The sequence below is a fragment of the Cololabis saira genome, chromosome 12 (genome assembly GCF_033807715.1).
Source record: "Cololabis saira isolate AMF1-May2022 chromosome 12, fColSai1.1, whole genome shotgun sequence".
Lineage (NCBI taxonomy): Eukaryota > Metazoa > Chordata > Actinopteri > Beloniformes > Belonidae > Cololabis > Cololabis saira.
Window position 1 is genome coordinate 44,866,787 of NC_084598.1, and position 15,491 is coordinate 44,882,277.

Sequence of the window (15,491 nt, forward strand, 5' to 3'; positions counted from 1 at the left end):
GGTTCACTACGACAGTATTGGTATAAAACATGTCATTAGCTAGTTAGTTGATGCAGTTATACCTCTTTTCTACCTCTTTAAGTGTAGTTTATGCTCCGTGAAACTACACCAAACATGAGGTTTGTGCTCCTGCATTGTCATCGTGTCCCGTGTGATCCGATGAGGGAAGAGGCCACATATTGACAAGTCACTAGTTCCTTGAAGATCAATACATGACAGAAGCCAAGACAGCAGCAGCAGGAACAGGCAGCTAGCTAGTGAAGCAGGGACGCCGCCGCTGACGGATGGCACCGTGCAACGGCGGTCAGTCCATCCGCCGGGAGGTAACCCTGGTAACCGGGTCAAGCGTCAGGTGTTAGCGTGAGCATGTGCTAAAGAAAATGGAAAGCTTGGCAGGTGTGAGGGAACCGCAGGACCGGTTCTGGTGGTTCCGGTGGTTTTAGTGGCTACGGCGTCACGGCTAACGGAGCATGCTCTCTGGGACTGTAACCAAAGGGTCTCTCACGCCGGCGCCGCCGGCACCGGGATCGCCACCGGCGCGGTGGCCGCAGGTGCAGACCTCTCTGACCCCGAGCCCGACCCAGACCCTGGCGCCGACGCCGGCTTTGGCGCCGACCCGGACGCTGCCGCGGGCGCCGGCTTGGCCGCCGCCGCGGGCACCGGTATCGGCTGCGAGCGGCGTTTGGGCTGCAGCGCCTTCAGAGGGTTGAATCTGAGGAAGAGGAGAGATGAGAGAGAGGAGGACAACACAGCGCTCCTCACCGGGGCCGGTACCGGTACCACCACACTCAGCACACATCCGGCTCCAGTTATCCTCAAGCATTAGTCCGGCTTTCGTCAAGCATTAGTCAAGCTTTAGTCAGGCTTTACTCTGGCTTTAGTCCGGCTTTTGTCAGGGAATTCGTTAGGCTTTAGTCCGGCTTTAGTCTTACTTAGTCTGGCTTTTGCCAGGCTTTAGTCAAGCATTAGTCCGGCTTTAGTCAAGCATTAGTCAGGCTTTAGTCCGGCTTTAGTCAGGTTTTAGTCCGGCTTTAGTCCGGCTTTAGTCCGGCTTTAGTCTGGCTTTAGTCCGGCTTTAGTCAAGCATTAGTCAAGCATTAGTCAGGCTTTAGCCCGGCTTTAGTCAGGCTTTAGTCAGGCATTAGTCAAGCATTAGTCAGGCTTTAGCCCGGCTTTAGTCCGGCTTTAGTCAAGCATTAGTCAGGCTTTAGTTCGGCTTTAGTCAAGCATTAGTCCGGCTTTAGTCAGGCTTTAGTCAGGCATTCGTCTGGCTTTAATCCGGCTTTAGTCCGGCTTTAGTCAGGCTTTAGTCTGGCTTTAGTCCAGCTTTAGTCTGGCTTTAGTCCAGCTTTAGTCCAGCTTTAGTCTGGCTTTAGTCCGGCTTTAGTCCGGCTTTAGTCCGGCTTTAGTCAGGCTTTAGTCCGGCTTTAGTCCAGCTTTAGTCCGGCTTTAGTCAAGCATTAGTCAGGCTTTAGTCCGGCTTTAGTCAAGCTTTAGTCCGGCTTTAGTCAAGCATTAGTCAGGCTTTAGTCTGGCTTTAGTCAGGCTTTAGCCCGGCTTTAGTCCGGCTTTAGTCTGGCTTTAGTCCAGCTTTAGTCAGGCTTTAGTCCAGCTTTAGTCCGGCTTTAGTCTGGCTTTAGTCTGGCTTTAGTCAGGCTTTAGTCCGGCTTTAGTCTGGCTTTAGTCTGGCTTTAGTCCGCTTTTAGTCAAGCTTTAGTCCGGCTTTAGTCAGGCTTTAGTCCAGCTTTAGTCAACCATTAGTCAGACTTTAGTCTTACTTAGTTTGGCTTTTGCCAGGCTTTAGTCAAGCATTAGTCCGGCTTTAGTTCGGCTTTAGTCAAGCATTAGTCTGGCTTTAGTCAGGCTTTAGTCCAGCTTTAGTCCAGCTTTAGTCTGGCTTTAGTCAGGCTTTAGTCAGGCTTTAGTCCGGCTTTAGCCCGGCTTTAGTCTGGCTTTAGTCTGGCTTTAGTCAGGCTTTAGTCAGGCTTTAGTCCAGCTTTAGTCAGGCTTTAGTCTGGCTTTAGTCAAGCATTAGTCTGGCTTTAGTCTGGCTTTAGTCAGGCTTTAGTCAGGCTTTAGTCCAGCTTTAGTCTGGCTTTAGTCCGGCTTTTGTCAGGGAATTCGTTAGGCTTTAGTCCGGCTTTAGTCTTACTTAGTCTGGCTTTTGCCAGGCTTTAGTCAAGCATTAGTCCGGCTTTAGTCAAGCATTAGTCAGGCTTTAGTCCGGCTTTAGTCAGGTTTTAGTCCGGCTTTAGTCCGGCTTTAGTCCGGCTTTAGTCTGGCTTTAGTCCGGCTTTAGTCAAGCATTAGTCAAGCATTAGTCAGGCTTTAGCCCGGCTTTAGTCAGGCTTTAGTCAGGCATTAGTCAAGCATTAGTCAGGCTTTAGCCCGGCTTTAGTCCGGCTTTAGTCAAGCATTAGTCAGGCTTTAGTTCGGCTTTAGTCAAGCATTAGTCCGGCTTTAGTCAGGCTTTAGTCAGGCATTCGTCTGGCTTTAATCCGGCTTTAGTCCGGCTTTAGTCAGGCTTTAGTCTGGCTTTAGTCCAGCTTTAGTCTGGCTTTAGTCCAGCTTTAGTCCAGCTTTAGTCTGGCTTTAGTCCGGCTTTAGTCCGGCTTTAGTCCGGCTTTAGTCAGGCTTTAGTCCGGCTTTAGTCCAGCTTTAGTCCGGCTTTAGTCAAGCATTAGTCAGGCTTTAGTCCGGCTTTAGTCAAGCTTTAGTCCGGCTTTAGTCAAGCATTAGTCAGGCTTTAGTCTGGCTTTAGTCAGGCTTTAGCCCGGCTTTAGTCCGGCTTTAGTCTGGCTTTAGTCCAGCTTTAGTCAGGCTTTAGTCCAGCTTTAGTCCGGCTTTAGTCTGGCTTTAGTCTGGCTTTAGTCAGGCTTTAGTCCGGCTTTAGTCTGGCTTTAGTCTGGCTTTAGTCCGCTTTTAGTCAAGCTTTAGTCCGGCTTTAGTCAGGCTTTAGTCCAGCTTTAGTCAACCATTAGTCAGACTTTAGTCTTACTTAGTTTGGCTTTTGCCAGGCTTTAGTCAAGCATTAGTCCGGCTTTAGTTCGGCTTTAGTCAAGCATTAGTCTGGCTTTAGTCAGGCTTTAGTCCAGCTTTAGTCCAGCTTTAGTCTGGCTTTAGTCAGGCTTTAGTCAGGCTTTAGTCCGGCTTTAGCCCGGCTTTAGTCTGGCTTTAGTCTGGCTTTAGTCAGGCTTTAGTCAGGCTTTAGTCCGGCTTTAGTCAGGCTTTAGTCTGGCTTTAGTCAAGCATTAGTCTGGCTTTAGTCTGGCTTTAGTCAGGCTTTAGTCAGGCTTTAGTCCAGCTTTAGTCTGGCTTTAGTCTGGCTTTAGTCAAGCATTAGTCTGGCTTTAGTCTGGCTTTAGTCTGGCTTTAGCCCGGCTTTAGTCCGGTTTTAGTCCGGCTTTAGTCAGGTTTTAGTCCGGCTTTAGTCCGGCTTTAGTCTGGCTTTAGCCCGGCTTTAGCCCGGCTTTAGTCAGGCTTTAGTCCGGCTTTAGTCAGGCTTTAGTCCAGCTTTAGTCCAGCTTTAGTCCGGCTTTAGTCTGGCTTTAGTCTGGCTTTAGTCCAGCTTTAGTCCGGCTTTAGTCTGGCTTTAGTCTGGCTTTAGCCCGGCTTTAGTCCGGTTTTAGTCCGGCTTTAGTCAGGCTTCAGTCCGGCTTTAGTCAGGTTTTAGTCCGGCTTTAGTCCGGCTTTAGTCAGGCTTTAGTCCAGATTTAGTCCGGCTTTAGTCAGGCTTTAGCCCAGCTTTAGTCCAGCTTTAGTCCGGCTTTAGTCCAGCTTTAGTCAAGCATTAGTCTGGCTTTAGTCAGGCTTTAGCCCGGCTTTAGCCCAGCTTTAGTCCAGCTTTAGTCCGGCTTTAGTCAGGCTTTAGCCCAGCTTTAGTCCAGCTTTAATCCGGCTTTAGTCCGCCTTTAGTCAAGCTTTAGTCAAGCTTTAGTCAAGCTTTAGTCAGGCTTTAGTCCAGCTTTAGTCAAGCATTAGTCTGGCTTTAGTCCGGCTTTAGTCTGGCTTTAGTCAAGCTTTAGTCTGGCTTTAGTCCAGCTTTAGTCAAGCATTAGTCTGGCTTTAGTCCGGCTTTAGTCCGGCTTTAGTCAGGCTTTAGTCCAGATTTAGTCCGGCTTTAGTCAGGCTTTAGCCCAGCTTTAGTCCAGCTTTAATCCGGCTTTAGTCTGCCTTTAGTCAAGCTTTAGTCTGGCTTTAGTCAAGCTATAGTCTGGCTTTAGTCAGGCTTTAGTCAAGCATTAGTCTGGCTTTAGTCCGGCTTTAGTCAAGCTTTAGTCCGGCTTTAGTCAAGCATTAGTCAGGCTGTAGTCCGGCTTTAGCCCGGCTTTAGTCCGGCTTTAGTCAAGCATTAGTCTGGCTTTAGTCCGGCTTTAGTCAAGCATTAGTCTGGCTTTAGTCCGGCTTTAGTCAAGCTTTAGTCCAGCTTTAGTCAGGCTTTAGTCCGGCTTTAGTCTGGCTTTAGTCTGGCTTTAGTCAGGCATTAGTCAGGCTTTAGTCCAGCTTTAGTCAACCATTAGTCAGACTTTAGTCTTACTTAGTCCGGCTTTAGTACGGCTTTAGTCAAGCATTAGTCAGGCATTCGTCCGGCTTTAGTCAGGCTTTAGTCCGGCTTTAGTCTGGCTTTAGTCAGGCTTTAGTCCAGCTTTAGTCAACCATTAGTCAGACTTTAGTCTTACTTAGTCCGGCTTTAGTACGGCTTTAGTCAAGCATTAGTCAGGCATTCGTCCGGCTTTAGTCAGGCTTTAGTCCGGCTTTAGTCTGGCTTTAGTCAGGCTTTAGTCTGGCTTTAGCCCGGCTTTAGCCCGGCTTTAGTCCGGCTTTAGTCAGGCTTTAGTCCAGCTTTAGTCCTGCTTTAGTCCGGCTTTAGTCTGGCTTTAGTCAGGCTTTAGTCAGGCTTTAGTCTGGCTTTAGCCCGGCTTTAGTCCGGTTTTAGTCCGGCTTTAGTCAGGCTTCAGTCCGGCTTTAGTCAGGTTTTAGTCCGGCTTTAGTCCGGCTTTAGTCAGGCTTTAGTCCAGATTTAGTCCGGCTTTAGTCAGGCTTTAGCCAGGCTTTAGTCTGGCTTTAGCCCGGCTTTAGTCTGGTTTTAGTCCGGCTTTAGTCAGGCTTCAGTCCGGCTTTAGTCAGGTTTTAGTCCGGCTTTAGTCCGGCTTTAGTCAGGCTTTAGTCCAGCTTTAGTCCGGCTTTAGTCTGGCTTAGTCCAGCTTTAGTCCGGCTTTAGTCCAGCTTTAGTCAAGCATTAGTCTGGCTTTAGTCAGGCTTTAGCCCGGCTTTAGCCCAGCTTTAGTCCAGCTTTAGTCTGGCTTTAGTCCGGCTTTAGTCCGGCTTTAGTCTGGCTTAGTCCAGCTTTAGTCCGGCTTTAGTCCAGCTTTAGTCAAGCATTAGTCTGGCTTTAGTCAGGCTTTAGCCCGGCTTTAGCCCAGCTTTAGTCCAGCTTTAGTCTGGCTTTAGTCCGCCTTTAGTCAAGCTTTAGTCAGGCTTTAGTCAGACTTTAGTCAAGCTTTAGTCTGGCTTTAGTCAAGCATTAGTCAAGCATTAGTCAGGCTTTAGTCAGACTTTAGTCAAGCTTTAGTCTGGCTTTATTCAAGCATTAGTCAGGCTTTAGTCAAGCATTAGTCAGGCTTTAGTTCGGCTTTAGTCAAGCTTTAGTCCGGCTTTAGTCAGGCTTTAGTCCGGCTTTAGTCAAGCATTAGTCAGGCTTTAGTTCGGCTTTAGTCAAGCTTTAGTCCGGCTTTAGTCCGGCTTTAGTCTGGCTTTAGTCCGGCTTTAGTCAAGCATTAGTCAAGCATTAGTCAGGCTTTAGCCCGGCTTTAGTCAGGCTTTAGTCAGGCATTAGTCAAGCATTAGTCAGGCTTTAGCCCGGCTTTAGTCCGGCTTTAGTCAAGCATTAGTCAGGCTTTAGTTCGGCTTTAGTCAAGCATTAGTCCGGCTTTAGTCAGGCTTTAGTCAGGCATTCGTCTGGCTTTAATCCGGCTTTAGTCCGGCTTTAGTCAGGCTTTAGTCTGGCTTTAGTCCAGCTTTAGTCTGGCTTTAGTCCAGCTTTAGTCCAGCTTTAGTCTGGCTTTAGTCCGGCTTTAGTCCGGCTTTAGTCCGGCTTTAGTCAGGCTTTAGTCCGGCTTTAGTCCAGCTTTAGTCCGGCTTTAGTCAAGCATTAGTCAGGCTTTAGTCCGGCTTTAGTCAAGCTTTAGTCCGGCTTTAGTCAAGCATTAGTCAGGCTTTAGTCTGGCTTTAGTCAGGCTTTAGCCCGGCTTTAGTCCGGCTTTAGTCTGGCTTTAGTCCAGCTTTAGTCAGGCTTTAGTCCAGCTTTAGTCCGGCTTTAGTCTGGCTTTAGTCTGGCTTTAGTCAGGCTTTAGTCCGGCTTTAGTCTGGCTTTAGTCTGGCTTTAGTCCGCTTTTAGTCAAGCTTTAGTCCGGCTTTAGTCAGGCTTTAGTCCAGCTTTAGTCAACCATTAGTCAGACTTTAGTCTTACTTAGTTTGGCTTTTGCCAGGCTTTAGTCAAGCATTAGTCCGGCTTTAGTTCGGCTTTAGTCAAGCATTAGTCTGGCTTTAGTCAGGCTTTAGTCCAGCTTTAGTCCAGCTTTAGTCTGGCTTTAGTCAGGCTTTAGTCAGGCTTTAGTCCGGCTTTAGCCCGGCTTTAGTCTGGCTTTAGTCTGGCTTTAGTCAGGCTTTAGTCAGGCTTTAGTCCAGCTTTAGTCAGGCTTTAGTCTGGCTTTAGTCAAGCATTAGTCTGGCTTTAGTCTGGCTTTAGTCAGGCTTTAGTCAGGCTTTAGTCCAGCTTTAGTCTGGCTTTAGTCCGGCTTTTGTCAGGGAATTCGTTAGGCTTTAGTCCGGCTTTAGTCTTACTTAGTCTGGCTTTTGCCAGGCTTTAGTCAAGCATTAGTCCGGCTTTAGTCAAGCATTAGTCAGGCTTTAGTCCGGCTTTAGTCAGGTTTTAGTCCGGCTTTAGTCCGGCTTTAGTCCGGCTTTAGTCTGGCTTTAGTCCGGCTTTAGTCAAGCATTAGTCAAGCATTAGTCAGGCTTTAGCCCGGCTTTAGTCAGGCTTTAGTCAGGCATTAGTCAAGCATTAGTCAGGCTTTAGCCCGGCTTTAGTCCGGCTTTAGTCAAGCATTAGTCAGGCTTTAGTTCGGCTTTAGTCAAGCATTAGTCCGGCTTTAGTCAGGCTTTAGTCAGGCATTCGTCTGGCTTTAATCCGGCTTTAGTCCGGCTTTAGTCAGGCTTTAGTCTGGCTTTAGTCCAGCTTTAGTCTGGCTTTAGTCCAGCTTTAGTCCAGCTTTAGTCTGGCTTTAGTCCGGCTTTAGTCCGGCTTTAGTCCGGCTTTAGTCAGGCTTTAGTCCGGCTTTAGTCCAGCTTTAGTCCGGCTTTAGTCAAGCATTAGTCAGGCTTTAGTCCGGCTTTAGTCAAGCTTTAGTCCGGCTTTAGTCAAGCATTAGTCAGGCTTTAGTCTGGCTTTAGTCAGGCTTTAGCCCGGCTTTAGTCCGGCTTTAGTCTGGCTTTAGTCCAGCTTTAGTCAGGCTTTAGTCCAGCTTTAGTCCGGCTTTAGTCTGGCTTTAGTCTGGCTTTAGTCAGGCTTTAGTCCGGCTTTAGTCTGGCTTTAGTCTGGCTTTAGTCCGCTTTTAGTCAAGCTTTAGTCCGGCTTTAGTCAGGCTTTAGTCCAGCTTTAGTCAACCATTAGTCAGACTTTAGTCTTACTTAGTTTGGCTTTTGCCAGGCTTTAGTCAAGCATTAGTCCGGCTTTAGTTCGGCTTTAGTCAAGCATTAGTCTGGCTTTAGTCAGGCTTTAGTCCAGCTTTAGTCCAGCTTTAGTCTGGCTTTAGTCAGGCTTTAGTCAGGCTTTAGTCCGGCTTTAGCCCGGCTTTAGTCTGGCTTTAGTCTGGCTTTAGTCAGGCTTTAGTCAGGCTTTAGTCCAGCTTTAGTCAGGCTTTAGTCTGGCTTTAGTCAAGCATTAGTCTGGCTTTAGTCTGGCTTTAGTCAGGCTTTAGTCAGGCTTTAGTCCAGCTTTAGTCTGGCTTTAGTCTGGCTTTAGTCAAGCATTAGTCTGGCTTTAGTCTGGCTTTAGTCTGGCTTTAGCCCGGCTTTAGTCCGGTTTTAGTCCGGCTTTAGTCAGGTTTTAGTCCGGCTTTAGTCCGGCTTTAGTCTGGCTTTAGCCCGGCTTTAGCCCGGCTTTAGTCAGGCTTTAGTCCGGCTTTAGTCAGGCTTTAGTCCAGCTTTAGTCCAGCTTTAGTCCGGCTTTAGTCTGGCTTTAGTCTGGCTTTAGTCCAGCTTTAGTCCGGCTTTAGTCTGGCTTTAGTCTGGCTTTAGCCCGGCTTTAGTCCGGTTTTAGTCCGGCTTTAGTCAGGCTTCAGTCCGGCTTTAGTCAGGTTTTAGTCCGGCTTTAGTCCGGCTTTAGTCAGGCTTTAGTCCAGATTTAGTCCGGCTTTAGTCAGGCTTTAGCCCAGCTTTAGTCCAGCTTTAGTCCGGCTTTAGTCCAGCTTTAGTCAAGCATTAGTCTGGCTTTAGTCAGGCTTTAGCCCGGCTTTAGCCCAGCTTTAGTCCAGCTTTAGTCCGGCTTTAGTCAGGCTTTAGCCCAGCTTTAGTCCAGCTTTAATCCGGCTTTAGTCCGCCTTTAGTCAAGCTTTAGTCAAGCTTTAGTCAAGCTTTAGTCAGGCTTTAGTCCAGCTTTAGTCAAGCATTAGTCTGGCTTTAGTCCGGCTTTAGTCTGGCTTTAGTCAAGCTTTAGTCTGGCTTTAGTCCAGCTTTAGTCAAGCATTAGTCTGGCTTTAGTCCGGCTTTAGTCCGGCTTTAGTCAGGCTTTAGTCCAGATTTAGTCCGGCTTTAGTCAGGCTTTAGCCCAGCTTTAGTCCAGCTTTAATCCGGCTTTAGTCTGCCTTTAGTCAAGCTTTAGTCTGGCTTTAGTCAAGCTATAGTCTGGCTTTAGTCAGGCTTTAGTCAAGCATTAGTCTGGCTTTAGTCCGGCTTTAGTCAAGCTTTAGTCCGGCTTTAGTCAAGCATTAGTCAGGCTGTAGTCCGGCTTTAGCCCGGCTTTAGTCCGGCTTTAGTCAAGCATTAGTCTGGCTTTAGTCCGGCTTTAGTCAAGCATTAGTCTGGCTTTAGTCCGGCTTTAGTCAAGCTTTAGTCCAGCTTTAGTCAGGCTTTAGTCCGGCTTTAGTCTGGCTTTAGTCTGGCTTTAGTCAGGCATTAGTCAGGCTTTAGTCCAGCTTTAGTCAACCATTAGTCAGACTTTAGTCTTACTTAGTCCGGCTTTAGTACGGCTTTAGTCAAGCATTAGTCAGGCATTCGTCCGGCTTTAGTCAGGCTTTAGTCCGGCTTTAGTCTGGCTTTAGTCAGGCTTTAGTCCAGCTTTAGTCAACCATTAGTCAGACTTTAGTCTTACTTAGTCCGGCTTTAGTACGGCTTTAGTCAAGCATTAGTCAGGCATTCGTCCGGCTTTAGTCAGGCTTTAGTCCGGCTTTAGTCTGGCTTTAGTCAGGCTTTAGTCTGGCTTTAGCCCGGCTTTAGCCCGGCTTTAGTCCGGCTTTAGTCAGGCTTTAGTCCAGCTTTAGTCCTGCTTTAGTCCGGCTTTAGTCTGGCTTTAGTCAGGCTTTAGTCAGGCTTTAGTCTGGCTTTAGCCCGGCTTTAGTCCGGTTTTAGTCCGGCTTTAGTCAGGCTTCAGTCCGGCTTTAGTCAGGTTTTAGTCCGGCTTTAGTCCGGCTTTAGTCAGGCTTTAGTCCAGATTTAGTCCGGCTTTAGTCAGGCTTTAGCCAGGCTTTAGTCTGGCTTTAGCCCGGCTTTAGTCTGGTTTTAGTCCGGCTTTAGTCAGGCTTCAGTCCGGCTTTAGTCAGGTTTTAGTCCGGCTTTAGTCCGGCTTTAGTCAGGCTTTAGTCCAGCTTTAGTCCGGCTTTAGTCTGGCTTAGTCCAGCTTTAGTCCGGCTTTAGTCCAGCTTTAGTCAAGCATTAGTCTGGCTTTAGTCAGGCTTTAGCCCGGCTTTAGCCCAGCTTTAGTCCAGCTTTAGTCTGGCTTTAGTCCGGCTTTAGTCCGGCTTTAGTCTGGCTTAGTCCAGCTTTAGTCCGGCTTTAGTCCAGCTTTAGTCAAGCATTAGTCTGGCTTTAGTCAGGCTTTAGCCCGGCTTTAGCCCAGCTTTAGTCCAGCTTTAGTCTGGCTTTAGTCCGCCTTTAGTCAAGCTTTAGTCAGGCTTTAGTCAGACTTTAGTCAAGCTTTAGTCTGGCTTTATTCAAGCATTAGTCAGGCTTTAGTCAAGCATTAGTCAGGCTTTAGTTCGGCTTTAGTCAAGCTTTAGTCCGGCTTTAGTCAGGCTTTAGTCCGGCTTTAGTCAAGCATTAGTCAGGCTTTAGTTCGGCTTTAGTCAAGCTTTAGTCCGGCTTTAGTCAGGCTTTAGTCAGGCTTTAGTCCGGCTTTAGTCAAGCATTAGTCAGGCTTTAGTCAAGCATTAGTCAAGCAATAGTCTGGCTTTAGTCTGGCTTTAGTCAAGCTTTATTCAGGCTTTAGTCAAGCATTAGTCAAGCTTTAGTCCGGCTTTAGTCAAGCATTAGTCAAGCATTAGTCAGGCTTTAGTCCGGCTTAAGTCAAGCATTAGTCCGGCTTAAGTCAAGCATTAGTCAGGCTTTAGTTTGGCTTTAGTCAAGCATTAGTCCGGCTTTAGTCAGGCTTTAGTCAAGCATTAGTCAAGCATTAGTCAGACTTTAGTCTGGCTTTAGTCCAGCATTAGTCAAGCTTTAGTCTGGCTTTAGTCAGGCTTTAGTCAAGCTTTAGTCCGGCTTTAGTCAAGCAATAGTCCGGCTTTAGCCCAGCTTTAGTCCAGCTTTAGTCTGGCTTTAGTCCGGCTTTAGTCCGGCTTTAGTCTGGCTTAGTCCAGCTTTAGTCCGGCTTTAGTCCAGCTTTAGTCAAGCATTAGTCTGGCTTTAGTCAGGCTTTAGTCCGGCTTTAGTCTGGCTTTAGTCAAGCTTTAGTCAGGCTTTAGTCAAGCATTAGTCAAGCATTAGTCCGGCTTTAGTCTGGCTTTAGTCAAGATTTAGTACGCCTTTAGTCAAGCATCAAGCTTTAGTCAAGCTTTAGTCAAGCTTTAGTCCGGCTTTAGTCAGGCTTTAGTCCAGCTTTAGTCAAGCTTTAGTCCGGCTTTAGTCCGGCTTTAGTCTTGCTTAGTCAAGCATTAGTCTGGCTTTAGTCCGGCTGTAGTCCAGCTTTAATCCGGCTTTAGTTCGGCTTTATTCAGGCTTTAGTCTGGCTTTAGTCCGGCTTTAGTCAACCATTAGTCTGGCTTTAGTCCAGCTTTAGTCAAGCATTAGTCTGGCTTTAGTCCGGCTTTAGTCAAGCATTAGTCAGACTTTAGTCCGGCTTTAGTCAAGCATTAGTCAGACTTTAGTCTGGCTTTAGTCAAGCATTAGTCAGACTCTAGTCCGGCTTTAGTCAAGCATTAGTCTGGCTTTAGTCAGGCTTTAGTCCGGCTTTAGTCAAGCATTAGTCTGGCTTTAGTCCGGCTTTAGTCAAGCATTAGTCTGGCTTTAGTCCGGCTTTAGTCAAGCATTAGTCTGGCTTTAGTCAGGCTATAGTCAAGCATTAGTCTGGCTTTAGTCTGGCTTTAGTCAAGCATTAGTCTGGCTTTAGTCAGGCTATAGTCAAGCATTAGTCAGGCTTTAGTCAAGCATTAGTCTGGCTTTAGTCAAGCATTAGTCTGGCTTTAGTCCGGCTATAGTCAAGCATTAGTCTGGCTTTAGTCAGGCTATAGTCAAGCTTTAGTCAGACTTTAGTCTGGCTTTAGTCAAGCATTAGTCTGGCTTTAGTCAAGCATTAGTCTGGCTTTAGTCCGGCTTTAGTCAGGCTATAGTCAAGCATTAGTCTGGCTTTAGTCAGGCTTTAGTCCGGCTTTAGTCAAGCATTAGTCTGGCTTTAGTCCAGCATTAGTCAAGCATTAGTCAGGCTTTACTCCACCCAGGTGCCGCCACTGGGAGGAAGCTTCTTCCACCCGAGTGGGTTGCTGCTGACCGGAACCAGACGATTCAGCATCTAGCAGCTTGAGTCCACACCAGTGGAAAACCATCTCAAAGCATCAGAACACACTTCTGACCACCGTCCTCCAGGACCACCGTCCTGCATGTTTTAGATGTTTTCCTGCGTCGTCACACCCTGATACAGACCCTGCAGGTCTCCCCCGTCGATCAGAACCAGCCGTGTCGAACCACGGAACCATCTAACATGCAGGACACTGTCCTAGGACAGTGTCCTAGGACAGTGTCCTAGGACATGCCCTCCTGCAGCAGATTCCCTACGTCAGCATCCATCTCCAGGATGTTCCTTCACCTTCTTCCTCTTCCCTCCTCCCACGAGTCGGTGCTGATGCAGTGATGAGCTTCACCTACCTGCATCCAGCTGCTCAGGAGAATTCAAGCACTTCCAGAGAAGCACCAGATAACGTACCGGCGTGAGCCTGACGTGGACCTCCGACTGGCAGGAGCAGGTGCAGACATGGATCCAGGCAGCTCTGGACCTCCAGTTCCCTCCGTCCGTCCGCCCTGGTGACCTTCAGCTCCCCCTGGTGACCTTCAGCTCCCCCTGGTGACCTTCAGCTCTGAGAGCCGGGAGCCTGGAGGAACACAAACATCTGCACTGAGACCTGATGGCAGGTGATTGGCTGCCATCACCTGGCCAAGTCATCAGTTTATCTCAGGGCTCCATCTCTCCAAAGAAACTAATTAAAGATGAATTATCTCCATCTCCCTGCGGTGCAGCAACACCAACCTAGTTAAGGACGTCCTTGTATGTCCCAGTCTAAAACCTCCTGGGACAAAGTCGCCCCCCCCAGACCGGAAACCTTTAAACTGCACTTAGCAACAGTAACTAAGGGGGTGTGGCTTACTCATATGCTAATTGTGTCAGTGTCTGACATTCCCCCCAGTTTGTGTTTCTGTTTTGCCCCGCCTGTCTTCCATCTGCCCTGATTGTTCACACCTGTGTCTCGTTACCCCCTTGTGTATATCTGGTCTTGTCTTTCCCTTGCTCCTTGTCGTTCCGTACTGTTTCCTTCCTCCATGTGTCCTTCTGTTTTTGCTCTAGTGTTTTGATAATCCTGCTCTGCAGCGTTTTTGGTTCTTGACCTTTTTGTAAATCAAACTCTGTTTTTTGGAACTCCTGCCTCTCGCTCTCCTGCATCTGGGTCCTCAAACAACGACACCTGACAGAACGGACTGACCAGTATGGACCCAGCGGGATAAAGTTTTGCCTTCTGGGACATCGTGTACCGGGAGGTAGAACTCTCTATTCCTGGTTGGCGGCACGCGGAGGAGCTGGAATCCCCCTACCGGGGAAGACGCCTGGCTCGGGGAGGGCCCCGGAACTTTGGCCGTGTGTTGGCTCACTCTACTGCATCTCTCTTCCGCATCACTCTTCTGCATCACTCTTCCGCATCACTCTTCTGCATCACTCTTCTGCAACACTCTTCTGCATCACTCTTCTGCATCACTCTTCTGCATCAATCTTTTATTATTATTTTTTTATTTAGCACAAACAGTATCATATAAATAAACAACATGAACAATCAACATTACTGGGATGTGCAAAGGGGAGGTATGAAACCCAAGAGGGCTTATATGAAAACCTCACCCAACATATTCAAATATCAAATTTGTTACAGTTTAAAAACAACATATGGAAATAATTGAACAGTAATGAGAAATAAGTAGAAAAGTGTAGAGATTAAACAGTAAAATATATGAGGGAAAAAAAAAATAGGAATACGTACATAAATGAATAATACAAAACAAAAATAATGAATAAGCTCATAAGGAGAGAGAGAGAGAGAGAGGGGCGTGAGAGAGAGAGGGGCGTGAGAGAGAGAGAGAGAGAGAGAGAGAGAGAGAGAGAGAGAGAGAGAGAGAGAGAGAGAGAGAGAGAGAGAGAGAGAGAACACAACAATAATTATCTTATGTTTGATGATACATGGTTTGACTGATGAGGTACTTTTTGAGAGCCTTTTTAAATGATGTTAAGTTAATATTTTTTTTCAGATAGTCAGGTAGTTGATTCCAGAGACGTGGACCTTGATAACGAATTGAAAATTGCCCAAGAGCAGTTCTAAAGAAGGCAGTGCGGAGGTTGGAAGAGCTTTGTGTCTGGTAGCTATGGACTTGGTTGTTGGACATACATATGTGAGAGAAACTACAAGGTAAAATATTCATTCTATGCTGAAACACAAATAAACAAATCGGATACACATTGATATCATAGACATTCATAAAATTAAGTTCTTGAAACAGTGGACCTGAACTTGCATGTGGCTCAGAGTATGTAACCATTCTAACAAATCGTTTCTGTAAAGTAACAAGGTGTTTGAGGTTTGTTTTGTAAGTGCTTGCCCATACAAGATTGCAATAAGTGAGAAAAGGATATATTAAAGTATAATAAAGTGATATAAGGATTTTTCTGGGTAAAACATGTCTTATCCTGCTGATGACACCAATGTTCTTAGCAACTTTGTTACAGATGAATGATACATGTTTTTTCCAATTTAATTTTTCATCAATATAAATACCCAGAAACTTGGCATATTGCACTCTAATAAGAGAATGATTGAATATGTAGACATCTTTATCATAAGGAATCTTTTTCTTATTTTTTGGTACGACTAACATGTATGAAGTTTTTTTAATATTTAGAGATAATTTATTTTTTTGGAACCAAAGATTAACTTTTGTAAGTTCAACATTTGTTTGAGTAATTAGGTCTTCATAACTTCGATTCGACATAAACATATTCGTATCATCAGCAAAATTGACAAAAAACATGCTTTTTGAAACCAGATATAAATCATTTACATAAATAATAAAAAGCAAAGGACCAAGAATGGATCCTTGCGGCAAACCACATGTTAACTTCCTATAGCTAGAATCAAAACCATTCCAAGAAACAAACTGTTTACGGTTGTTCAGATAGTCACAGAACCATTGAAGCTCTATTTCCCCAATACCATACATCTGCAATTTTTTAACCAGAAGACTATGATCAACGGTATCGAAGGCTTTGGACAGGTCTATAAAAACCCCAATAGTAAATTCATTATTATCCAATGCCGTTGAAAATCTATCAATTAGTTGAACCAGAGCCATCGCGGTGGAGTGTTTTTCTCTAAATCCATATTGATGAGAATAGAGGAGATTGGATTCATTTAAATACTCTGTTAGTCTATTGTACACAATTCTTTCAAGTACTTTGGCCAAACAGGGCAAAATGGATATTGGTCTATAATTTGAGTACTTACACTTTTCATCAGATTTGTGTACTGGGGTGACTCTGGCCCATTTGAACTGGTCAGGACAACGACCTGTAGCAAGTGAGCAATTCAATATGTGAAGAAGAGGTTTTGTAATGGCAGGCAAGCATTTCTTGAGAAGACTAGGCTTCAGTCCATCATTATCCATCATCCATGACCAGCTCCTTTAGGTTTGAGTTTGGTCACAATGTCCTCAAGCTCAGCTTGCCCAATCATCTTGAACCTGAAAGGTTT

The 15,491-nt window shown here is 46.2% G+C and overlaps 1 protein-coding gene across 3 annotated transcripts in view; it reads right to left on the bottom strand.

The window, feature by feature from the left end:
* snphb (syntaphilin b) overlaps positions 1-15,491 on the bottom strand; it is a 42,471-nt gene that overhangs the window by 15,163 nt on the left and 11,817 nt on the right. For 2 of the 3 annotated variants that reach the window (XM_061736869.1, XM_061736867.1), the window contains exon 2: positions 12,410-12,575. In XM_061736869.1, the coding sequence (XP_061592853.1) occupies positions 12,410-12,459 (50 nt within the window). In that variant the 5' untranslated portion in view covers positions 12,460-12,575. Of the gene's footprint in view, positions 1-505; positions 628-12,409; positions 12,576-15,491 lie in introns of those variants that run through there. The other variant, XM_061736868.1, reaches the window with a different exon arrangement.